This window comes from Chiloscyllium plagiosum, unplaced genomic scaffold, assembly GCF_037043375.1.
Source record: "Chiloscyllium plagiosum isolate Xiang-an unplaced genomic scaffold, Cpla_swu_hap1 HiC_scaffold_25, whole genome shotgun sequence".
Lineage (NCBI taxonomy): Eukaryota > Metazoa > Chordata > Chondrichthyes > Orectolobiformes > Hemiscylliidae > Chiloscyllium > Chiloscyllium plagiosum.
The window spans coordinates 48,355,476-48,382,825 of record NW_028270163.1 but is presented as its reverse complement, the minus strand read 5'-3'; the positions used below and the strand labels follow the sequence as shown (position 1 = coordinate 48,382,825).

Here is a 27,350-nt window from a genome sequence, read left to right as displayed (position 1 = left end):
CTGACACATTTTGTCTTTCCATACTAAAACCATCTTCACTTACAGGATCCCTATCCCTCTATTCCCTTCCTATTCATGTATTTGTCTTGAAGCTTCTTGAATGCTGCTATTGGGTCTACTTCCGCCACCTCCATTGGCAGCATGTTCCAAGCACTCAACACCCTTTGTGTGAAAAAACATGCTTTGCACATCTTTTTCAAACATCCCCCCACCTTGAACCTGCCCCCCCCAGTAACTGACTCACTCTGGGAAAATGCTTCATACTTTCCACCCTATCCACGCCATTCACAATTTTATAAACTTCGATCAGGTCACCCCTCAACCTCCTGCGTTCCACTGAAAACAAACCCAGTCTATCTAACCTTTCTTCATTGCTAAAATCCCCCAGACCAGATGGCATCCTGGTGATCGTTTTCCAGACCCTCTCCAAAGCATCCACATCCTTCTGGTAGTGTGGTGACCAGGACTATACACAACATTCCAAGTATGGCCTCATTAAAGTTCTATAAAGCTGCAGCATAACTTGCCTATCCTTATACTCAATGCCCTTTCTAATGAAGGCAAGCATACCATAGGCCTTTTTTTAACTACTATATCTACCTGCGTTGCCACCTTCACTGATCTGTGAACTTGCACACCCAGATCCCTCTGTATTTCAATACTCTTAAATGGTTCTGCCATTCATTGTATAATGTCCACCCATACTTGACCTTCCAAAATGCATCACCTCACATTTGTTTGGATTAAACTCCATCTGCCATTTTCCTGCCCATGCTTTTAGCTGATCTATATCTTGCTGTTTCCTCTGCCAATCTCCTCTCTATCTGCAAGTCCACCAACCTTTGTATTGTCCACAAACTTAGTAATTAAACCAGCCATGTTTTCCTCCAAATCATTTATGTAGAACATGAACAGCAGAAGTCCCAGCACTGATCCCTGTGGAACACCATGAGTCACAACCCTCCATTCTGAAATGCAACCTTCCACTGTTACCATCTGTCTTCTATGTCTAAGCTCGTTCTGTATCCAGCTTGTCAGCTCACCCCTGATACCACATGACTTCATCTTTTGTACCAGACTGCCATGAGGGACCTTGTCAAAGACTTGACAGAAATCCATGTGGACACCGTCAACTGCTTTTTCTTCATCTTCATCACCTCCTCAAAAAACTCGATCAAGTTTGTGAGACATGACCTTCTCCGCACAAAACCATGCGTCTATCGCTAATACGTCCATTTGCTTCTAAATGCATATAGATCTTGTCTGAGAATCTTTTCCAATAATTTCCCTACCATCGACCTGCAAATAATCTCTTGAATGATTGGATGGAAATTCAAGTGGGCTCTGGAACATGTATGTAATCCTCTCCATGGAGTTTCCTCAATGTGCTGCACCCATGCAATCCAAAAGGATAATGCTCACAACACTCAATCTTTAACAATACTCCATAAATTTCTCAGCATCTCCAAAGCAGCAATTCTGAGAATGAGATGTTTCTTTTGTTCTGAGACAAGTGATTAATTTTCTTCAATCTCTGTATCAGATGTGTGTCGACCTGAAACATTAACTCTGTTCCTTGCTACAGCTCCTGCCTGACTTAATGAGGGTTCCAAGTATTTTCATACATTTATTTCAGATTTTCGGCATCTGGAGTACTTCACTTCTGTATTGGTACCTTCCAATATTGCAAAGCTAAATAATAACATTCTCCTACTGTAATTACTTTGATTAAAAATTATTTTCATATTAATTGTACCTAGAATATAGCTCACCTTTCTCTATGATCCAACCAGCTCGTTTTCTAACGCGCCCATTACGCAAGAATCTCCACTCGCGCTCCTTCCGAACCAGGCTTTCAACATCGTGCTCCTCTGGAATCTGTGCAGTATCATGGCACAATTAGCAAAAAACCCACATTCAACAGATCAAAGGATATTTTCCCCCAAAGAATTTGCATTTGCAGCTTCAGCCACAGCTAGCCAAATTATAGCGCATTACAATAGTTAAGTGCTTGATTTTGACAGGTGAAAACTCAATGGGCCGAAGGACCTTTTGCTGTGCTATGACACAGAATGATGCAAAAAGGACTGCCAGGCAATTTAGTTAAAAGCAAGCTTTTAAAATCAAACTTAACTGAGCTTTTAATTGTAGCAATGAATACCAGTTATTATGTTGCTGAATGGAGCAATAGGTTGGTTAGAACTCAGACAAGAACAGAAATTGCTGGAAAGGCTCAGCAGGTCTGACAGCATCAGCAAAGAGAAATCAAAGTTAATGTTTCTGTGCTGGTGACCCTTTCTCAGAATTGAGGAAGTTGAGGAAGGGTCACCCGACACAAAATGTTAACTTTGATTTCTCTTTGCTGATGCTGTCAGACCTGCTGAGCTTTTCCAGCAATTTCTGTTTCTGTTTCTGATTTACAGCATCTGCAGTTCTTTCGATTTTTTTTTAGTTAGAACTCCTGGTTAATGCACAGGCCCCAGGTTTAAAGGTTAACATTAAAGATATTGCTACCTTTTCACTTTACAGTCATCCCACAAACTGCAAACATATGGCTAAGAAAGTAGCGTGTATTTATATGTGATTTGGAGATGCCAGTGTTGGACTGGGGTGTACAAAGTTAAAAATCACACAACACCAGGTTACAGTCCAACAGGTTTAATTGGAAGACCACTAGCTTTTGGAGCGTCGCTACCACCTGATGAAGGAGTGACGCTCTGAAAGCTAGTGCTTCCAATTAAACCTGTTGGACTATAACCTGGTGTGTGATTTTTAACTTTGCATTTACATAGTGTCTCTGAGAGCCTCAGTATGATCAGCCTCAAAATGCCTTAAGCATTTAAAGCAAAAGCCATTGTTGCTGACTTACTAAATGCATGCATGCTAAATATAATGTGCACATGTTCAGAAGGAGGATATTGTTTGCACAGTTACTAACTATAATGACAGAATTGTGAAGCCTTATCTAGAAACTTAAGTGCCTGGTGAGGACCTGAGGTATACCCAAAGGTGCAGGTGCTTCTAGCTTCTGCAAATGAAGTTAGCGGAGAAAAAGAAATTAAATAAATTAATGCATTAATTACAGTTGACTGCTACAGACTAACAGCTCCTCACTCAAAAGGCATCGTCAGAAGAAGATGAGGTCAAATATTTATAAGTAATATTTGAAGGGGACAAATGGGGCGAGTACGTTTGCTGTCTGGCCTCAAATGGACAGAAGAACTAAAGGTTGAAACTAATCGTTCATGTGGATGAGACTGGCTATTTCAACTCATCCCTAATTGCCATGGAAAAGGTTGCATTGAGTTGCCTTACTGAAAAGTTGCTGTACTCTGGGGCACAGGGATACCACAGTGGTGTCAAGAAAGGACTGCAGGATTTTGATCCAGCCACAATGAAAGAACTGCACTATTGGTCCCCAAACCAGGAGGGAAGCTTGCATGTATCTGCTGAGCTGGTTATTCAAGGTGGTAAGTGTTCAGAGGCTTGACAGGTGTGAAGGGCCCTGGTGGAGTTACTGCAGTGCATCTTGTAGATGGTATGCATTGCTACTACAGTGCATTAATGGTTGAGGGAGTGAATGCTTGAAGGTGATGGCTGGGTTTCTGACCAAACAGACTGTTTTCTCCTGAATGGTGTCAGGTTCTTGAGTGTTGTGGGAGCTGCGCCCATCCAGGCAAGCATGGAACATTTTGTCACACTCCTGACTTGTGCCTTGTAGATGGTGAACAGGCTTTGGGGAGACAGGAAGTAAATTGTACACCACAGAATTCCTGGCATCTGACCTCTGCTTGTAAGCACAGTATTTATTTGACTGGTCCAATTCAATTTGTGGCCAACGTTAACCTGCAGGCATTGATTGGGGGTGGGGAGGAATGGCACTGAATCTCAAGGCAGTACATTCTCTCTTGTTTAGCTGGTCACTGTCTGGCAACTTATTTGGACCAAATGTTAATTATCAACTGAAGTCCGTTGTTCAGATTTTGCTGCATGGTCTGCTTCAGTATCTGAGTAGTTTTGAATGGCATCTAAAACAAATGCAATCATCAGCAGACATTCCCACTTCAAACTTACCATGGAGGGAAAGTCATTAATGTACCAGCTGAAGGCATTATGGCCAAGGACGGTACTCTGAGGAACTCTTGTAGAGATGCTCTGAGATTGAAATGATTGGCCTTCAACAATGACCACATCTTCCTTCATGCCAGGTAGAACTCCACTGCCATTGACTCCAATTTTCTAAGATGTAACTTACGTGGTTAATAATTATTTTGAATTTTTACAGTTCTTTTCTCTCTCCTGAAAAGCTCATCATTGCTTCACAGGTTATCAGTACTTGTCCAAGTTGGTGGGTCTTCACTTGTAAGCCTAAACATTATCTTGGATTTTCCTCCATACTACCTACAAGTTGGCAGTATAAAACTTGGTGGTGAAGGAAACAGGAGACTAATGAGGTCTATTGCTACACCCCCACTATTAAAAGTTATGATTCTCTTTTATTCCCAGCAGAGATCTTTGCCAACTACCCCATTTGCATTTAAGCCAAAACTGGGCAGGGAAACCAGAGATGTCAGTCCTTTTTTCTGCCTGTCTACAACTACTCCATCAATTCCAGAGAAATTGGTAGCTGCAATAAAGACTGATCATTCCATAAGACACTATATAACCTTGACGATTAACATCAAAAAAATTTATGCATCAATCGCAGAAGCCAACTGTGATTAATTGACTGCCCTATTAATAACTAATTAAAGCATAGCACAGACCACCGCTTACATGAATGTAGCAAATAAAATATACTGCCTCGCTGAATGCAATTAGTACTGAGCTACTAACAGAGTTCCATACAAAATGGAATTAAACATTAAAAGGTAACTGCGTTAATTTTACCAGATCAAATGGATAAAAACACATTTAAATTAAAAATGCCAAAACACTCAAAAACAAAGAAAGTTTTGATTGCTTTAAAACAATTGTTGAAAATGTTTCAAAAGTGAAAATCTGAAAGGATTAGTAAATAACCAACACAGAAAAATTAATGCAAGGTCCACATCTTAGTGGGATCCTTTGTAGACTGCTGGCACTCATGGGATCAGATATTGAAAAAGTAGCAAAAATCAGCGAAATATCATGCAGAAGGTGTGCAAATACGCGGTTTCTAAATTTGGAGACATGCATGAGAACAGTAGGTTATGTACTCTGATCTGTCAGGTTCAACAAGAAGGCATGTCTTCCACCGCTTGTTTCTAAAATGTTCAGAAGTTCATTTTCTGATTGAAAGAGATCTTATGCTACACAATAATGAGGGGTTGCATCAGATATAAAAAGATGAATAGATGCTATATAAACCTAAGTTATTCTTTCTTGGCACTTTTCATGATTGTTGACTAAAAAATATTTGGAGACATCCAGTGAGATATTTTGAAATGTAGCAATACTTATATAAAACTGTAATAATTTGCACATAGCAAACTTGATAAACAGCAATGAGATAAATGACCAGATAACTTACTTTTATGATACTGATTAAGGGAAAATTATTGATTCAGACATTAGAGGCACCCCTACTAATCTTCAAAATATCATCACTGAATTGCTAATGACTTCCTGAGGGGCCAATTGGAGCTTAGTTAAACATCTTATGCAAAAGTTGAACACCCAATCTCACTGCAAAATTCAAGTATATTTTAGTAATATCATATTAGTAAGTAAATCATATTTCACCACACTGTGTACTGAGACAAGGAACGGATTCACAAGATTGACTTGCAGGTTTTGAGTGTTTTTACCATTAAAGATAATTTGGAAAGTTAAGAAAGCAGTCAAATTCCATGAACACTGATCCTGAGATACAAAGATAGCTAATTGTGTATTCAACGAATAAAAAGTTTTCCAAATGATACCAGCATTGCATAGCACCACATCTCTAAAGCTATGAGCCCATCAGCAACTTCTGTTTTTTAGGATGCAACGTCACTGGTACGGACAACACGTATTACCCATTAACTGCCTTCTTCAACCACTGCATCTCACATGCTGCACTTACAGTACGATTTTTCCCAAAGGAGTGGGTTCAATTCCTGCACTGGCTGAGGTTACCATGAAGGATTCTTCCTCTCAACCTCTCCCCTTGACTGAGGGGTGGTGACCGTTGGCTTAAGCCAAAACCAATTGTCTCTCTCTTGTGATAGAGCAGCCCAATGGCCCGGTAGGATTACGGCAACTTTATCTTTTTTACTTTTAATACAACTCTATGGTTTGCTACATCATTTCAGAGGCAGGCAAGAGATTCATTCATGCTGCTCCGCATTTGCAGTCACACATAGGCCAGACTGGGTACGGATGGCAGATTTCCAAACAACATGAGCAAACCAGATGGGTTTCTTAATAGTTCCATGATCATTATTAACAAGGCTCGGAACTTACTTCAGACATATTAATCAATTGCATTAACAATTTGAACTCCTGATTCTAAAGTATTAGCCTGGGCCTCTGGATTACTGGTCCACTGACATTACCACTATGCTAATGTCTCTCTCAAGTTGACGAAAGAGAGGGCGTCAATATCTAGACATTAACACATTTCCTGTTCCTTAATAAAAGCTACTGTGAAAGATTCATTAATGCCTCAGCTGATGAGGGCAATGAGTTTGAGTTTAACAGCTCAGCAAAGTACTGTGTCAGCTTTGAACCTCTGCCTGTGAAATTCACTAACTGCAACAGAGATGACAGCACAGGCAACAAATGCCGTCAAACATTCTGGAAGTCAGTCAGTCAGCTCAGTTACTAAATTATTTGTCTTTGCTTGAAGTCCAGGAATAGGTGACAGGTAAAGAAAGGAATTAGCTCAATGATATGCTTCCTTTCCAATAATCTGTGGAGATGTCAAAAGAACATGGCACGCTAATAGGACATAAGCTACATCGCTGAATGAGAAGGGACTTTGTCATATGCTTTCTTAATGACACATTCTAAACAGCACCTTCAGTTTTATTTTATACTTCCTAATGAGCGTTTTATATAATTAAACTAGGTTCAACACGTCATAACAGGGAACAGAAGCTCGTTTGAAAACGAATGATCATATGTGCTAACAATAATTTTTCAAACCTATAATTACTATGGCTACAAAAGAAAGTTAAAGGCTAGGAATTCTGCAGCAAGTAGCTCTTCTTCTGACTGCCTGAAGCCTGTCTGCACAAATTAAGAGTGCGATGGAATACTCTCCATTTGCCTGGGTCAGCGTAGGCTCCAATAACACAAGAGGTTTGATGCCACCTATATGGTTTGCTACACCATTTCAGAGGCAGGCAAGAGTCATTCATGCTGCTCCGCATTTGCAGTCACACATAGGCCAGACTAGGTATGGATGGCAGATTCCCAAACAACATGAGCAAACCAGACGGGTTTCTTAATAGTTCCATGATCATTATTAACCAGGCTAGGAATTTACTTCAAACATATTAATTAATTGCATTAATAATTTGAACTCATGATTCTACAGTATTAGCCTGGGCCACTGGATTACTGGTCCACTGACATTACCACTACGCTAATGTCTCCCTCAAGTTGACGAAAGAGAGGGAGTCAATGTCTTGACAAAGTAGCTTGCTTGATTAACATGACTCACAAACATTCAGTTCCTCCAGGATCAATGCTCATTAGCAACAGTGTCTACCATCTAAAGACACAGTAGAAATTTACTAACACTCCTTACAGCTTTCCAAGATACTCTCCAAACTGACTATCACTAACCATTTAGAAACACTATCATCTGCAAGTTCCCTTTCTAGCCACTCAGCATCCTGACTTGGAAATATATCACTGACTCAATCAAAGTGAAGGAGCAAAGTATTGGATCTTCCTCCCTAATAACATTGCAGGTCTACTCAAATCCAATGAACTGCAGCAGCTTAAGAAAGCAACTCACCTCCACCTTCTCAAGAGCAACTAGGGCTCAGGCAACATCTAATGTCCATCCCATTGCACCCACATACCATGATACAAAAATAAAAAGTGAATCTAATAATGGAATGGAGGTTATTGTTGAAGCTGCTGAAGATGGTTGGGCTGAAAATACTAACCTGAGGAACTCCTACAGAGATAGTCGTAGAGACTTTGAGCTTGTGGCTTGGGCATGTGGGAAAAGCAGATATGATAGCAAAGTTTAAGAGGCATTCAGACAGACATGAATTGGCTGAGAATAGAGGGATACAGAACATTGCGCAGGTAGATGGGATTAGTTTACAACAGCATCATGGTCGGCACAGACATAGTAGGCTGAAGGATCTGTCCCTGTGCTGTTCTATGTTCTACTTCCTGGAGTGGAGATGCTTGACCTCCACCTACCTCAATCATCTTAAGTACAACTCTAGCCAGTGAAGAGTATTCGACCAGATTTTCACTGACTCCAGGTTTGTCAGGGTTCTTTGATGCCACACTCTATCAAACGTGGCCTTGATGTGAATGGCAATCACTCTCACCTCACCACTGGAATTCAGATTTTTCTGCCCACATTTGATCCAAGCGAAGTGACTCTGGTGGAACCCAAAATGATGGGTGAGTATCTGTGGTCAAGTTATTCCAAAGTATGTGTAGCTTGATAGCACAGTTAGCAATCCCTTACCACACCTGCAATGATTAAAAGTGGACTGCAACAGACCAAGTGGAATACAACTTGGGAAGGTGAGAGGTTGTACACCTTTGTAGGAAGAATAGAGGCATGCACTATTCTAAAAATGAGGAAAGGCTTGGGAAATCTGAAGCACAAAGGGACTTTGGATTTCTTGTTCAGGATTCTCTTCAGGTTAACACACAGTTCAGAAAGCAGATGCAATGTGAGCATTCATTTCGAGGGGATAGAATATAACAGGGATGTGCTGCTCTTGTCAGATCGCATTTGGAATATTGAGAGTAGTTTTGAACCCTACTTCTAAGGAAGGATGCGCTGGAAGGTGTCCAGTGGAGGTTCATTAAAATGATCCCAGGGATGAAAAGATATGAAGAGTGGTTGAGGGCTCTAGGTCTACTTAATAGAATTTAGGAGGATGAGGGAGGATTTCATTGAAACTTACAGAATATTGAGAGGCCTGAATCAAGTGGACATGGAGAATATGTTATCACTATTAGGAGAGACTAGGACCCAAGTCTCAGAGTGAAGGGAGGACCTGATAGAACGAAGATGAGGAGGAGTTTCCAGTCAGAGGGTGGTGAATCTATGGAACTCATTGCCACAGTGCCTGAAGAGGCCAAGTCTTTCAGTGTCTTTAAGACAGAGATAGTTAGGTTCTTTACTAGAAAGGGGATCAAGGGTTACGGGGCGAAGGCCTTTGAGAAACATATCAGCCATAAATTCAATGGCAGAACTAATTCAATGGCTTTATCTCCTGGTCTTTTGGACTAATAGGCGGGGTTGGATTCATCTTGAAGTTTGTAGACTGGAAATACCAGGGCAATTTTCCATATTGTTGGGTAGATGCCAATGTTGTGGCAGTACTGGAACAGCTTGGCAAGAGCTGCAGCTATGTTTGGAGCACCTGTCTTCAGCACTAGTGCCAGAACGTTATCTGTGTTAGTGTTCCTCTAAACTGTGCAGTGCAGCCTCTTTGCTGTTCATGCATGCCATTTAGTGTGCCGCCACATCAACTTCTGACTTCAGAGATTGCTGCTGTGCATGGATTTCAGAGGTCGGCACACCAGGAGAAAAAGAACCAGAGGGAGTATTTATTAAGGTCCATAGCCTTTGCAGTATCCAGTCCCTCCAGCCATTTCTCAATACCATATGGAGTGAATGGAATTGCCAGAACTGGGATCTGTGATATGGGGATCTCTGGAGGAGGCTGACATTGGTCATCAATTTTCTGGCTGAAGGGTGCTGCAAATGCTTCAGCTTCACCTTTTGTATTGATGTGTTGGATCATTATGGGATCTCCTCCTCCTCCTCCTCCTCCAATTAGTTGCTTAACTGTCCACAACCACATCACTGGATGTGACTGGACTACAGAGCTTGGTTCTGATCTATTGGTCGTAGAATTGCTTAGCTTTATCATTTGCTGCTCATGCTAAATCAGCATGCAAATAGTCCTGTTTTGTAGTTTCACGAGGTTGACCTTCATTTTTGATATGTCTGGTGTTGCTCCTGACATGCCTACCTGCAGTCTTTAGGGTTGATGTGAATGGGGATATGCCTGGCACGAGTTTACAGATTGCACTGGATCTCAATTCGGCTGATGGCCCACAGTACATTATGGGTGGTCAGACTTGAGTTGCTTTTTCTAGTCTGCCCCATTTAGCACACAATGATAGTGCCACATTGGTGATCAACACTGATGGTCCCCACCAGGAGTGTATTCTGCACCTTTGCTACCCTTAGTGCTTCTCCAAGTGGTGTTCAGCATGGAGGATGACTGATCACTACCTGAGGGCAGCTGCCTTGCCCATATTTGATGTGATGCCATGAGACTTCAAGGTCCAGAGAAATTCCACGGTAACTCCTGCTTGACTGTGTGTCTCTGTGCCACTACCTCCACTGGGTCTGCCATTATTGGGCAAGGACATACCCAGCAATGGTGGTAATTTTGTTTCAATCATCAAGTGGAAGATCTAATTCTATGGCTATGACTATGTTAGGCTGTTGCTTGACCAGTCTGAGAGACAGCTCTTCAAATTTTGACACAAGCCTCAAATTGTCGTTACTTTGTAGGGTTGAGTTTCTCATTGTTAATTCTGGTGCTTAGATTGATGCCAGGTGGTCTGTCTAGATTCATTCCTTGAGGATTTTCTAGCGATTGATACAACCGAATAGTTTGCTAGTCCATTTCAGAGGCAGGTGTGAGTCAACCACACTGCTGTGACGATGGAATCGAATATAGGCCAGATGAGCCAAGGATGACCGTTTTCCATCCCTAGAGAACATGAACGAACCAGATGGGTTTTTTACGACAATCAACAATGGTTTTATGATGATACTTTTAACTTCAGGCTTTTATTGAATTCAAATTCCACTCTCTGATGTGGTGGGATGTGAACCCGGTTCCCTGAGCCTTACTCAATTATTAATCCAGAAACAAAACCATCATGCCATTCCCTCCTCTCGAACATGGTGTTTAAAAAACTCAGATTGCTGGCAAAGGGTGCACTCTATTCTTGTTATTTCAGATAGTACGTGGTGAAGCATTTCATTCGACTTATGCAATGCTCAGAGCTGCTTCAGTTCAGTGCTTTAAGATCCCTTTTCATGAATATTTTACAATAGTTACATAAATTTGCAACCATGACAGCACTGCAATGGTACATTCCCTATTTATCAGCTATCAAAATACCATCCGCAAAAAATTATAATTTACCTATCCTGCCTGGATGAAAACCATGTTTTTTTTTCCAAAAAAAAATTTAAATTATTTTTCACAGAATATTTTCGTGGCATCATATTCTATAACTCAGTGCACCCTTGAACAAAATCTCAAAAGGTCAATGCTAACATCTTGGTCAAGTCAACTCATTCAAAGATTATGATAATGGATGTCTTTTTTATATAAAACCCTTTATAAGGCTCAACATCCTGGACAAAATTATCTCATGGCTTCACAGTAATTATAGAAAAGTATGCATATTTCAACATCAACTGCAAAAACATTTCATTACCGAAGACGATAAGGAAAACAGGGGTGTCAATAGACTCATCAGTGAGCTGTGACACAGAAATTGCATTTTTTCCACTCAGGCCTACACTCCAAGCATTCATTCCATCACTCAATAGGTTGGTACAAAGGCACAAATTCATAATTATATCTCTAAAGCACAATCACAAGCTGAATTCCCAACCCCTCACAGTTGGAGAGGAATGGGATGAAGCCTGAAAAATGTTAGCAGATGGAGTACACAGGGGTTAAGGCCTGTATTCTTATCCACCTTAAATCGATCAGACGAGACTGAGTGACCACCCAATTCCTGGATCCATGATATAGAAGCGAGCATAGTCATAGAGATGTACAGCATGGAAACAGACCCTTCGGTCCAACCCGTCCATGCTGACCAGATATCCCAACCCAATCTAGTCCCACCTGCCAGCACCCGGCCCAATACCCTCCAAACACTTCCTATTCATATACCCATCCAAATGCCTCTTAGATGTTGCAATTGTACCAGCCTCCACCACATCCTCTGGCAGCTCATTCCATACACGTACCACTCTCTGTGTGGAAAAGGTTGCCCCTTAGGGTCTCTTTTATATCTTTCCCCTCTCACCCTAAACCTATGCCCTCTAGTTCTGGACTCCCCGACCCCAGGGAAAAGACTTTGCCTATTTACACAATGCATACCCCTCATAATTTTATAAACCTCTGTAAGGTCACTCCTCAGCCTCCGACACTCCAGGGAAAACAGTCCCAGCTTGTTCAGCCTCTCCCTGTAGCTCAAATCATCAAACCCTGGCAACATCCTTATAAATCTTTTCTGAACCCTTTCAAGTTTCACAACATCCTTCCGATAGGAAGGAGACCAGAATTGCACGCAATATTCCAACAGGAGCCTGAACAAATGTCCTGTACAGCTGCAACATGACCTCCCGACTCATGTACTCAATACTCTGACTAATAAAGGAAAGCATACCAAACGCCGCCTTCACTATCCTATCTACCTGCGACTCCACTTTCAAGGAGCTATGAACCTGCACTCCAAGGTCTCTTTGTTCAGTAACACTCCCTAGGACCTTACCATTAAGTGCATAAGTCCTGCTAAGATTTGCTTTCCCAAAATGCAGCACCTCATATTTATCCGAATTAATCTTCATCTGCTACTTCTCAGCCCACTGGCCCATCTGGTCAAGATCCTGTTGCAACCTGAGGTAACCCTCTCCACTGTCCACTACACCTCCAATTTTGGTGTCATCTGCAAACTTACTAACTGTACCTCTTATGCTCGCATCCAAATCATTTATGTAAATGACAAAAAAAGTAGTGGACCCAGCACCGATCCTTGTGGCACTCCACTGGTCACAGACCTCCAGTCTGAAAAACAACCCTCCACCACCATCCTCTGTCTTCTATCTTTCAGCCAGTTCTGTATCCAAATGTCGAGTTCTCCCTGTAATCCACGAGATCTAACCTTGCTGATCAGTCTCCCATGGGGAACCTTGTCAAAGACCTTACTGAAGTCCAGATAGATCACATCTACTGCTCTGCCCTCATCAATCCTCTTTGTTACTTCTTCAAAAGACTCAATCAAGTTTGTGAGACATAATTTCCCATGCACAAAGCCATCTTGACTATACCTAATCAGTCCTTGCCTTTCCAAATACATGTACATCCTGTCCCTCAGGATTCCCTCCAACAACTTGCCCACCACCGAGGTCAGACTCAACAGTCTACAGTTCCCTGGCTTGTCCTTACTGCCCTTCTTAAACAGTGGCACCATGTTTGCCAACCTCCAGTCTTCCGGCACCTCACCTGTGACTATCGATGATACAAGTATCTCAGCAATTCAGTATCATTTTCATCCAAACTGATAGTCTACTCAAAGATGGAAAATTTTCTTCCCGATTCCATCATCTTCAAAAAGATTGAGAATACGACAAATGACAAGTTGGTTTTCACACATAACTGCCAAAGATGTAGAAAACACTCTTACTTAGCAATGCCATCCTCCAGCACAACAGCCTCATTTCTTTATTGATCTACAACCACCAACAGACTCAACCTAAATGTATTGCTTAAATATTCCAACAGATTAAGATAGGATGGCGAGGTACTTCAGCATGCATGTCTCTATCCTTCCAGGGATTGACATGGGTGCTTTTCTCCCTTTCAGAGGTTCTTTAAGTTAAGAAAAAGGCAAAAACGGGCGATAAAAAAAGCCTTTTTGTTTTGTTTACAACTCAACATTAACAGTCTTGAATTTAGAAATATCAAAGGCTAGTAGAATTGATCCTTTAAACAATGGAATTTTTGATCTGGACATTTGAAGGAAAATAAAAAGTAACATGGAGATAAACTGCTCAACAATCATTGTTGGTCACTTCACCAGGTGCGCAATTTGCAACTACAGAAATAGGAATCGACTTACTATCCTCAACAACTAGTGGCCACATTAAAAAGACATTATTTGTCAAGAGTTACACCATAATGATAAAAGTGGATGTGCTGAGTGTCCAGATGAAAGCTGTCCTGCAGTAAGTTATAAATGATGTACAAACCATTTACACGAGACTGCAGTTCGAGGAAAAGATCAATGTATACTGACTTTCTTCTTACGGTATTCCAATTTTAATCGTGCAGCTGTACTTGTGCAAGTCACCGTAGCTTCAGTATTGGCACGGGTTCAGCCGGAGTGAATGCGCAGCATGCTGAGATCAGCACTTGTCGCACATTTCTGAAACTGAGGCATTGTGACACTGCAGCTCCACAGGCACACTAGGTTACTCAATGTCATAGTTTTCCAATTGTAACTTCAATATTTATTATCAAGTGATGAAACCCACCCAATATCTTTAGGACTGCAGTAATGCAGTACTTGACCACCCCATGTTTCTGTATTTTTGGAGCAGCATTGAATATTCCCTGCTTTTCCGTTATAGCTGCAGTTATTTTTCTGATCAACATAAATATGACAAGCAATTTGTCAAAATACCACATCTGTTAGTCAACCTGTTCACTATTCTGAATGTTCACAGCTTCTGTATTCTGATGAGAGGGGAGAGAAATTTCAATAATTAAAGATTTTTGCTTTCTTATATTTGCAGTATTTTGTATTTTATGAAATGTACAATCCAGCAGAGCAGAGAACAACAATAGTTTTCATGATTTTCCTTTAAAAATAAACCTTAATTACCTTTACTAATTTCAAAGTACACAAGACAGTATAAAGAACAGAATATAATGGTGTTGGATGTAAATACAAACTAAGGTCATGTTGTATTGTAACTGCATGGCTCGAGATGCTATTTGAAATTGTAAATATTTCCTGAACAACCCACTCAGAGATATTGCGCCTCTGGAGAAGGTGAGACTTGAACCTGGGCCTGATGGAACCTGGAATAGACATATACTTATAGGGAAATTATGCACACATATTTTTGAAAACATCCACCTGCTGTGTTTTTATGAGCTTTCTTACCAAAAAATATGCAAAAATGTTCCAAATACACTGAAGTCACAACCTCAAAGTTTACTGAAGTGCTAATTAAGAAAATCAACAACACAATAGAAATAAAATTTCATTATATAAAAATAATATTTGCAGTCTTTTTCCCTTCAAAATCACTTTCCAGTAAACAGTGCTGCTTGCAAACTCCTGAGGCAATGTAGGCGTTGAAATAGTGTTACATGATTAGGATCATGACACACCATAGATTTTACACCTCCTATCTCCCACTCAGCCAGAACCAATTACAAGATCTGTATTTTACTACTTCAGTTTGTTGGGAGAAAACCAATGGACTGGTTTTATTTAACTCCCTGAGTACTGTGACCGCAAATTACACACAGAACCTGAGGGGAATTTAAAGTACATTTGTTTAAGTAGTTATTATTTGCAATCCCCAACCCAATGCCCTATAGCTAGAAAGTTATAAAAAGACTGCGCTTTGGTTTGAGATCAAAATATAAATCTTGAATTTTAAACTTCAAGGTTTTGAAAAATTATTTAAAAAAAGGCACCATGGCCACCTCACAGTGATGCATGCCCAGATTTAGGTAACTCTATCTGCAGAGAGTAAAGGAAACACTGTTTTTCATGAACTAAAAATAATTTATTTCACTGTCAATAAACATGATGAGTTTTTCAAATGACACCAGGAAATCATTTTCTCCCTCAAATGTAACATTCCCACAACAGGAATGTAACTCTGAATGAACTCCAATTAATTCCAAGGGAGGTCAAGGAATACTGCACAAAATAGCCTCAAAACAATATTTACTTCTACACTTCCTGTGAATCAGATGCTTCAAATTTCTTGAACTGAATGCACCAAGATTTGTCTTATTAATAGTTGCATGCTGCAAGATCAAAGCAATTAACATAAAGTAAATACATTGTTTGAAAAATGTTGAGAAACAAAGAAACATTTGTCAAAATGAGTGAGTTTCTGAGCAAGAACATGCAGTCTATACTCAAATTTAAAGAGCATGAGATTTAGATAAAGGATAGAGACTTATTTTCTAAGCCTTGTTCACAAAACAGGACATGGAGCTCGCAAGAAAATCTGAGAAAAAAATATCGAAGATAAAATTAGGAATAGCTCAATTATAATGTCTAAGAGATCTCGATTTACACCAGAGCTCAACAGAACGTGTCTGCATCTTCGGTCTCTTTTTCTGAGGAAGGACATTCTTGCTATACAGGGAGTGTAGCAAAGGATTACCTGACTGTTGCATGGGATGGCAGAACTGACATATGAGACAATGTTGGACACATATTTGGAGTTCAGACCAATTAGAAATTTAAAATTCTAACAGGACCAGACAGGGTAGATACAGGAAGAATTTTCACCATAACAGGAACGCAGACCAGCAGTCACAGTCTCAGGATATGAGGGAAATCTTTAGAAATGAGATTGGAAGAAACATTTTTACCCACAGGGTGATGAGCCTGTGGAATTTGCCACCACAGAAAGCAGTCAAGGACAAAACAGCGTGAGATTTCAAGAAGGAATTGAACATAACACTTATGGATCAAGGGATATAGAGGGATAGAAGGAATAGGCTATCGTGTTGAATGATTAGCCATGATCAGAATGAATGAAGGACCAGGCTCAAAAGAGCCAAATGGCTTACTCTTGCTCCTATTTCTATTTTTAAAATATGGCATACTTCAAATGAATAATATTTGCAGACTGAAATCACTGAACAACTTATCAAGTAAGTGAATAGCAAAATAGCAATCAGGACAAAAAGAATTGTTGCAGCAGCAACTGTCTGTCTGTGTGGCGTTTGCACATTCTCCCCATGTTTGAGTGGATTTCCTCCGGATGCTCTGGTTTCCTCTCTCAGTCCAAAGATGTGCAGGTGAGGTAGATTAGCCATGCTAAATTGCCCATAGTGCCCAGAGATGTGTAAGTTAGGTGTATTAGCCATGGGAAATGCAGGATTACAAGGATAGTGTGGGGGGGGGAAGCAAGTCTGGTGGGATGCTCTTTGGAAAGTCGATGTGGACCTTGTTGGGCTGAATGGCTTGCTTCCACAATGTTGGGATTCTATGATCAGGACTGGAAGGATTGCTTTTGCAATTTTGGAATGCTACCCATGCAGTGTCCCATTATACACACACACACACACACACACACACACATACACACTCAGGTGGAAAAGGTGAAATAAATCAGAATGACTAGAACTGCAGCCTAGAACTCGGTATCCAAAGCTCGCTTCAATAATTGTTGCAAACACTTCAAAACAAACGTGTCTGAAAATAACTTACAAATTCTGTTTGCAAGATGCTGGGCTAGCAACCATGCATTTGCACTACAGTAAACAAATTACTCAAAAATAATAGCACTGAGCAACTTGCAATGAAATGCAACATTTTTGATGGAAATGCTTCAGTAATTTTTACAAGATACAGTGTCACACAGTCAATGAAACAACATCAGATTTAAAGCATGTGGGAGAACACTTCATCTATACCTATGTGACCCACCTTTCAGATGAGACTTTGAACTAAGCTCCTGTCCACTTCCTTCAGTGAACATATAAGATCTCCTAGCACTACATCAAAAATTTCCCCCAGTGTCCGTGCCAATATTTAGCGCTCCTTCAATATTGCTAAAATTAAATATCTGGTTATCACCACCATTCTGTATTTGGGAGCATGTTGTGGATAAATCTGGCTGCTTTCATTAGAATAGTAGTAACGTTTCGAAAAGTACATTGTTCAATGTAAAGTTGTTTGGAATTTCTGAGGTCACAGAAAAAGGCCCGATAAATGCCTTCTTGTGTTACCATAAGCAGTCATCATCATCACAATAAATGCTGGCTAGCCAACGATGCTTATATCCCTCAAATGAATTTTTAAAAAACAGAAGTAGGCCATTCAGCCTTCCAAGTCTGCTATCCCATTGTATGAGATCATTGCTGATTTGAGATTCCCTCAATTTCACTTTTCTACATTTTCCGCATTGATTAAAACTCAGCAAAGAAATTGAAGGCTATCTCCTCTTAATGACCCAGGCTGTATAACCAACTGCAGTAAAAAATTCCACTAACTGACTACCCTCAGAAGAAATTATTTCTTGTGTGTCTTAAATAGACAAACCCTTATTCTGAGATTATGCCCTGTGGTCCTAGACTCTCTCACAAAGGGAGAGACCTTTCCACATCTACCCCATTAAGTGTCCCAAGAATTTTTAATGTTTCAATAAGGTTGTCTTCCATTTTTCCAAACTCCAAAGAATACAGGTCCAATCAAACTCAAACTCAGAGCAGTCGACACTCCCTCCATATCCAGGATCAGCCTGTTGAACCTTTTCTGGAATGCCTCCAGTGCCAGCATATTTTTTCTTTAGGGACCTAAAACTGTTCATGTACTTCAGCTGACAAGTGCCTTGCATAGTTTGAGCAAAGCTCCCTAAGTTTACACGTCATTCTCTTTGAATTCCATTTGCCTTCTCTATTGCTGGTTGAACTTGTATACTGTCGAAAGCTTTTGCCCAAAACATCGATTGTCCTGCTCTTCGGATGGTGCCTGACTTGCTGTGCTTTTCCAGCACCACACTCACGACTCTGAACTCTAGCATCTGCAGTCCCTGAACTTGGATACTACCTTTTTGTGTTTGAGACTAATGACTTTAAAAAGAAATTTACAACGATGTGACAAGATTTCATTTTTTTAAAAATCAAAATCTTTTTATCTTAAGTATATAAAACAATAAGGGTTGGAACCTTTACTTCTTACAGGACATGGGAGTTGTCTTCTACATAATTAAATCATTTTAAGATTTATGCATCTAAAAGAGAATTCTTGAAGGAAGTGAGAAGTAAATCTGAACTTGTAACTTATGGTTATGACCCTTATTGTTTTGTGTACTTACTGAAATGATTGATTTCTGTAAAGGACAACTCCTAAGGTTGCCAGAGTCTTCGGGGAACTATTGTTAATTCTCCTTCATTCCAGCTAGCTTTCAAAGAAAACCTTGCACGTTCAAAACATGGTAAATGAATGACTCAGTCCCTTTTTTGTTAGTTTTCCAATTATTGAAGCAACATTGTTTTATTGTGTACAAGACTCTGTGGCAGACTACTGTAGGTTCTTCCATTAGTTTTGGACAACGAAATCTCCCAGTGTCTATTTCCTCACAAAATGCAAATAGAGATTAAGCCTCACTCATATTCTATATAGTCAAAGAAGCAGTTATGATTTTTACTCTGCTCACACCATAGGCTCAGCTAACCATCACTTAATTTTACTGCCTTCTCTCTGAGTTGCAAGCCACAAGGTCCCAACAACAACTATCTTTTACAACAAAGATAGATTGAAATCAGTCACCCATCATGCCACTGTCTGAGCTGGTTTGCCCACAAACCTTTACTTATCCACAATTACAAATTATTTTAAAATCTAAAATAATTGGGTTTTTAACCACCTTTTGGTGTTTATGGAATGCTTTTAATTAATTTTCCTAAGGCAAAAAACACTAGTCTTAACTGCACATCTTACAATCATCACGCCAACAGTTCTTTAGTGAAGTCCACCTGCTATTTACTAGAAGCAAAATATGTCAGATGCTGGAAATCTGCAGATCTGGCAGCATTTGTGGAGAGAGAGAAAGAGATAAAAGTTTGAGTTCTTTATGACTCTTCAGAACAAAAGAAGAACCATATTGGACTCAAACATTAACTCTATTGCTTACTCCACAGTTGCTGGGTTTCTGCAGCACTTTGCTTTCGTTGTTGATTTACAGCTCGCAATCTCTTCTAATCTGACTTTCTTCACATACGAACAAGTTTATTTTGAAAATAAAGACATATTCTAAAACACATGAACCAAGAACTAGACATACAAAACATTTTTTAACCCCCACATTACAGGTTTTCACAAGTCCTTTACTATACTATCTTTATTGATGCAGACAGAATAAACATATTGTTCCATCTTGAAAAGCCAGAGCATTAAAAGAATACAGCAGCATTAAGATGGTAACATACAATATACATTAAGATGGTAACCATCTCTTTTAAATTATGTTGTATTTACAACATAATTTGAAAGAAACAGTTACCATCTTAATGGCTACAATAAATTTTGTTTAGAACACAAATTAAAAACTTTCACGTGCAAGGGCTTTAAATTCAGAATTGGAAAACTCGGAGTCCACTAACCAAATGCAAAAAAATTGGCTGCACAAATTTACCACCTCGCCTCCACAAACTGGATTAAATAATTAATAAGTGAATGACGTCTGCAAGGTCCACCAACAAAGCACGAGTTACAAGGTTTGCAGATCAAATGCACAATCTGACACTTTCAACATCTACTCCTGCCCTGCAGTATCACATCTGTGATACAAGAGGAAGCAAAAGAGAAAACTGGAGGAAACTATTCCAAATATTTTGCATATCTCAATACTTTTTTCAACAAAATCATAATTATGTGATTATTCTTTAATTCGACATGATTACCTGCATCAATTAGAAGTTTGAGTGAACGTATCCAGCAGTAATACCACACTACAGGTACTCACCAGAGAAATACATGCTGTTCTCATTACATATTATCCATGAATTTAGATTTGCGATATTTAAAAAAAAGTTCAAAAATGCAATTGCCATAATTTTGAAAGATAGTTGGTAATGAAAATGAGATTTACATTTTCTTCTGATGTGTTCACATAAAAGCCTGGGCACTAATTGAAAAATCTGAGCTCATTTTACTAAAAGCAGGAGAAACCTGGGTCCTGCGCCATAATTAATAAACTTGCAAGGTCACGTAGCCTTCATAAGAGCTATAAGAATGTGATTTTGTCAGTAGCAATTAAAGAGTAGCAACTAATCATGACACACTTGTAATAATAATCCTTTAATGCTTCTCAAGCAACTTAATCGAAGAACATAATCTGTACAGTCTAATAATTCAGCTCTGGACAGTATCGTTGAAAATATCTGAAAACCAACAGAGAAAAAGCTCAATTAGCAGCAAAGCTCCACAACAGAGATAAGCACAGTAATGGAGTCTTGTAAACCAATACAAATGAATACCAATCAGCTACCTCACTGTGGGAAATTTCACAGGCATATCCAAAACTAATCTAAGTCTATAAGCACCTAAATGCAGCATAAATTGTTCGGCTGAGACAAGGAATAAGAACCTTTGTTTTTTCTCTCCTTCCGAGCTTGGTAATCTGCAGCACACTATGGATTTACTATGATAATTGCACCGAGTAAACACTGAACGCCTGATGTTCCTGTCACAGCAGCCACATTTGACAAACTACTTTTATGGAAAGCAATCAGTTCAAGATGTTAGTTCTGACCCATCATGAAGAGTACAGGAAGGATGTGGGCAAGAGATATTGACAACCACCATGATTACAACTTGCAATCAAATGTCAAAACAATTGATTAGCTTTCTTCAACATGACAGTGATCAATATGAACACATTTATATTTAACTTCATACAATATGGTAACATTGAATTTATATTAGCTTTATTGATACATATGAATTAACATATGAACTGTATTTCCATCTTTCATACAATATTAAACCTTCAGAAAAAATACCAGATGGACCACAAACTTTATTGCTTCAAATCAATGTTTTATCTTGGAGCAGTTTGAAATTTCATAACAATACAATCTGAAGAATTGAAATATTTTTGAAGGTTCAATGTGCTATATTATTTTGTAGAACTTGATGCTTCTATTCTTCACATTGTTGAAGTAAAATGAATCAAATCCATAACATGGGGAGATGTTACCTGCATTCAGGATAAGGTTGCAATGACCACTTTTAAATTTATTTTATTCGTGACCACTTGAGTGACTAAATAAATGAGAAAATTATTCTGTACATTGCTGCTACACACAAGAATATTCCTTCCCTGCTGAAAAGGAAAAGGGACGCTGTGCTACAACTGGGAAACCCAGCATTTGAGAGATTAATTTATCTTGAGCCACGATAAGGAAACAAGTTTAAACTTTGCGTACCAGCAAGCAACCTGGTTTATATATTGGTATCTCAAAGTGGAGTGACCACCTTGTGCTTCCAAGCACTTGATGCAACTAATGGAAGATATCTTCCAATAATTGTACCAATTAATATTAAACACAGTTTAATGGTGAAACAACTAATATTATGCACCTTCCCCAAAGAAACTTGCAACAAAGTAAAATGAAGCGTGTAAATATATTAATTTCATCTCGCTGATCAGCATTTGCTCCTCATAGATTATGTACAAGAGAACATAGGAGCAGTTCCCTCTCCCCAAGTGGAGCGAGTCCCAGTAAAAAGCAAGGATCTTGACATTAATAAAGCAGAAGTTGCAACAGGCTATTTGGGTGGAATGCAAAAGACTCAGGGGATAGATTGTGTTTCATGGAACTAAAAGAGACTAAGGCGACTTATACAGCACTCTCAGAATACCTTGAGAGACTCCCCAAACACTGGAGAGAACCAGTAGTCAGAAATTTTGCCCTAAGTGGTGTCCAAATTAATACTGAAGAGACAAAGCAGAAATACAGCAATGGTCTTACTTGCATTCCATGTAAAGTAAGGAACAAAGATGAGTAACCATGGCAAAACAGCCTAATAAATTGTGTAGAAACAATGCCCTAAACATTGACCGAAGACACCTTTACAAATAATTTAATCAATTTACAATCTCACACTCTGGTCACTGTTAGAGTTAAGCTTCCACTTGAATTGATTTACAGTGTACAATGGAATTGCCTGTGTAACCGCTGACTCTCGTTTTGTCAAGTAAATCAGTCCATTGAAGATCTGTCCTAAATTGCCAAGTAACTCTGATTATATCGTTACGAGTCCATTATGCTTTTTGTATCCAATTTGTGACCAATATTTTGTGCATACCTTGTGGCCTGGTTGCTTTCTTGCTGATTGGGCAGGAGTTTATTCACTCACTCAGCAGTCTGAGGATAAGCTAATTAAGGATTAGCAAATTAAATTATTGATCAGAACTGGTTAGTATAGATGTATTGGAGAGCAATTTGGTTTGTAGTAGGGGAGGAGGCTTGTTGGTTCAGACCTTAGTGTACTTAGACTTCCACGTGGAGGGCTACTGGTCATCAGAAAATTCAATTTCTCAGAGAATTCCCACAGAGTTAGCAGTATCGGAGGGGGTGTGGGGGGATTCACGTGGTCTCAATGTGCAACTCCAGTCTACGCCCCACTTAGGTGCGGTATGGTGGCTCAGTGGTTAGCACTGCTGCCTCACAGCACCAGGGTCCCAGGCTCATTTCCAGCCTCGGGTGACTGTCTCTGTGGAGTTTGCACATTCTCCCTTTGTCTGTGTGGGTTTCCTCCAGGTGCTCCAGTTTCCACCCACAATCCAAAAATGTGCAGGTCAGGTGAATTGGCCATGCTAAATTGCCCATTGTGTTAGGTGCATAAGTCAGAGGGAAGAGCAGAGGTCTGCGTGTGTTACTCTTAGGAGGGTTGGTGTGGACATTTTGAGCTGAAAGGTCTGTTTCTACACTATAGGGAATCTAATCTAATAATTCTCTGACCACAAGTATACCTGGACCATTGAGTCTGAGGTGACTACTATTTTTTCTGACTGCTGGGAAAGATGCTCTTGAAAAAGATTAACCATAAGCAAAAAAAGAAGGATGCAATTAACTGGCAGACTTTGGATGTCAGCTTTTGTTATTTTCTCTTTATTCTTTCAATGGATGTGCGTTTTGATGGCAACGACAATGTTTGCTGCCGATTCCAAATGGCCCCTGAAGTGAGGCTTGCAAGATCATTTCAGAGGGCTGTTAGGACTCAACCACATTAATCAGGTGTTGTAAGTCGGACAGGCCAAATAAGGATGGCAGATTTCCTTCACTAAAAGACATCAGTGATCCATATGGACTGTTTTTGACAGTTAATCATAGTTTCATACTCACCATTACTGAGACTACTTTCAACTCCAGATTTTAATCAATTTGAATTTTAATACTAGAAGGTGCTGTGGTGGAATTTGAAGTCATATTCACAAACCATGCCATCTGCATCCACACTGGCAATCAAATTTTCTTGCAAATCAACGGACAAACATTCCCAAATTAAATGAAAGAGACAAACATTCCCATTTATATCATGGACATTGATGGGTCTTAGCTAACCACACTTGTGTTACAGAATATGCAGGTCTGAAGAACAAGAAACATTTGGGGGAGTTTTCAGAAACATTTCCTTTTTTACAAAGCATTTTAAACCAAAGACCATTTACAGGAAAATCACTAGGGGGTTTTTGTGGTGCAATGGTCATGTCCCTACCTCTGGACCAAGACACCTAGGTTTGACCTGCTCCAGAGGTATGTAATGGGGGAGGCAATGACCGAGTGGTATTATTGCTGGACTGCTAATCCAGACACCCAGATAATGTTATAGGGACCTGAGCTCAAATCCTGCCATGGCAGATGATGGAATTTGAATTCAATTTTAAAAATCTGGATTTAAGAGTCTAATGATGATTATGAATCCATTGTCAATCGCTGGAAAAACCCTTCTGGGTCACTAATGCCCTTTAGGGAAGGAAACTGCAATCCTAACCTGATCTGGCCTCCACGTGACTCCAGACCCACAGCAATGTGGTTGACTCTTAACTGCCCTCTGTGCTGAGAGAGATGGGCAATAAATGCTGGTCTAGCCAGTGACACACATAGCCATTAAATGAATAAAACAAAAAAATTCCCTGAACAGATTGATTAGAAAATATCTAAAGCAAAATCACTGCAATTAAATTTTGGAATAATGTAGGTGGAACAATTGATTTCAAGCTGTCAGGAGCATCTCGGAACTGACTGCCAGACGACTGCGACCCCTAGGACTCATAACGGCACACAAACCAACAGCCACGCTCAGACAACAACTCACCAGAACGAAGGACCCGATACCCAACATGAGCAAGACGAATGTAGTGTACAAAATACCATGCAAGGACTGCACTAAACACTATATAGGACAAACAGGAAGACAGCTAACAATCCGCATACATGAACATCAACTAGCCACGAAACGACACGACCAGCTATCTGTAGTAGCCACACACGCAGACAACAAGCAACATGAATTCGACTGGGACAACACTACTATCGTGGGGCAAGCCAGACAGAGAACAGCCAGGGAATTACTAGAGGCATGGCATTCATCCACAAACTGCATTAACAAATACATCGACCTGGACCCAATATACCAACCACTACAGCGGACAGCTGAAACTGACAACCGGAAGCGGCAGGGACAGACCAGTATAAACACCGGAGGAAACATCAAAGAAGCGCTTCGCAGGAGGCTCCCAAGCACTGATGATGTCGCCTAGCCAGGGGACGAAACGTTTGCAACAAAAACTTCCAGCTCGGCGAACAGAACCACAACAACTTATATTTATAAATAAATCAGATATCAGTCATTATGTAACTCAAGTACCTTCATCACTGGCTGTGCAAAATACTTTGCACTCCAATCACAGAAACCCGTTTGCATAGTTGTAGACATGAAACTTTTATGTCCAACTCCATCCTCCGAATCTTCAACAGTCTGTAAATGTAAAAAAATTCCAATTATGCACCATAATGGTCAAAGTTTAATGCTGCAGCTAAGACAACGTGATTCTTCCATTTTGAGTTAAGCCACAGCACATTCATGAAGTGACAGTCCTAATGGCTCAGGGCAGTTCCAACTGGCTGATAAGGTGTGTGCATTTTGCTGGTTAAACTCCAGCAATATCTCTGGGCACCAAATGGGGCAGTCCAGACATTTTCAGTAGGGAATCTGCACCTAATCTCCTGGATTTTAAGCAGGGTAAATACATGCTCCATGCCAAGAATTTTTTTTAAAAAATTATTCATTTACAGGGTATTGCTGACTTGGCCAGTATTTATTACTGGTCCTAAATGCCCAGAGTATAGTTAAAAGTCAACTGCATCGCTGTGGGTCGAGAGTCACATGTAGGCCAGGTAAGGATGGCAGTTTTCCTCCCAAAAGAACATTAGTGAACCAGATAGGTTTTCCCCAACAATCGACAATGGATTCGTGCTCATCACCGTACTCTTACTTCCAGATCTGCCTCGGTGACATTCAGACCCAGATCCCTAGAACATTACCTGGGTCTCTGGGTTAACAGTCCAGTATTAATCAGCCCTCATTTCTAAATGCTCAGATTGCTTGCTAACACATTTCAGGCATAATGCATCATTTCCTGTCTTTTCAGATACTTAATTCACACAAGAACTGCAAGAGACAAGGTGGCTTTCGAATATCTTGTGATAATGAGGGTACAGTCTATCTAAAAACTTACTCCTTAAATCAAAGTGAAAGCAAGTATTTAACAACAAAAGTGAGAGTTTGTTTTTTTATTCATATACAGGAGTTGACATCACTGGCTTGGTGAGCGTTTATTCCTCATCCCTAATTCCTCTTTAACTGAGGGGCTTGTTAGGCAATTTGAGGGGACAGTTAAGAGTCAACTGCATTGCTGAGAGTCTGCAGACATATGTGGACCAGACCAGGCAAGGACAGCAGACTTGCAACCCGAAAACACATTAGAGAACCAGATGGATATTTGCAACATTCGACAACAGTTTCTTGGCTGTTGTTATGCCAGCTTTTAATTCCCAATTCTTATTGAATTCAAATTACATCATCTGTCAAGGTGGGATTCAGGGTCATGGCCCCAGAAACAAAAACAGAAAATGCTAGAAAAGGTCAGCAGGTCTGGCAGCATCTGTGGAGAGAAAATCAGGATGTCGAGTTGCTGGTGTTGGACTGAAAGTCAGAAGTCACACGACGCCAGATCACAGTCCAATAGGTTTATTTGAAATCACAAACTTTCAGAGCACTACTCCTTCATCAGGTGAACTGCTCTGAAAGCTTATGATTTTAAATAAACCTGTTGGATCGTAACCTGTTACTTCTGACTGAGAATTACAGTTGATGTTTCAGGCCCAGTGACCCTTCCTCAGAAACCATGTCCCCAGAACATTAGTCTGGGACTCTGGATTACCAATCAAATGACATTACTACCACTCTTCCACTGGCTTCCACATCACCTTAAAACCAGTACAGATGGTGACAATTGATGAAAATAAGAAAAGCCTGTGAATTTGAAATTGAAAACAGCAAGAAAATCAACAGCAGGTCAATTAGCTTCAGAAGGAGAAAGAAAGGAGAATGCATAGGACATAACCCTTCAG

General features: G+C 40.0%; 1 protein-coding gene across 1 annotated transcript in view; it reads right to left on the bottom strand.

Annotated features, from left to right (window-relative positions):
- Positions 1–27,350, bottom strand: part of rptor (regulatory associated protein of MTOR, complex 1) — a 397,195-nt gene that overhangs the window by 66,509 nt on the left and 303,336 nt on the right. The window contains exons 24-25 of the mRNA XM_088000708.1: positions 25,585–25,695; positions 1,773–1,878 (exon numbers count right to left, since the gene is read on the bottom strand). Coding sequence (XP_087856834.1) covers positions 1,773–1,878; positions 25,585–25,695 — 217 coding nt within the window. The remainder of the gene's footprint in view (positions 1–1,772; positions 1,879–25,584; positions 25,696–27,350) is intronic.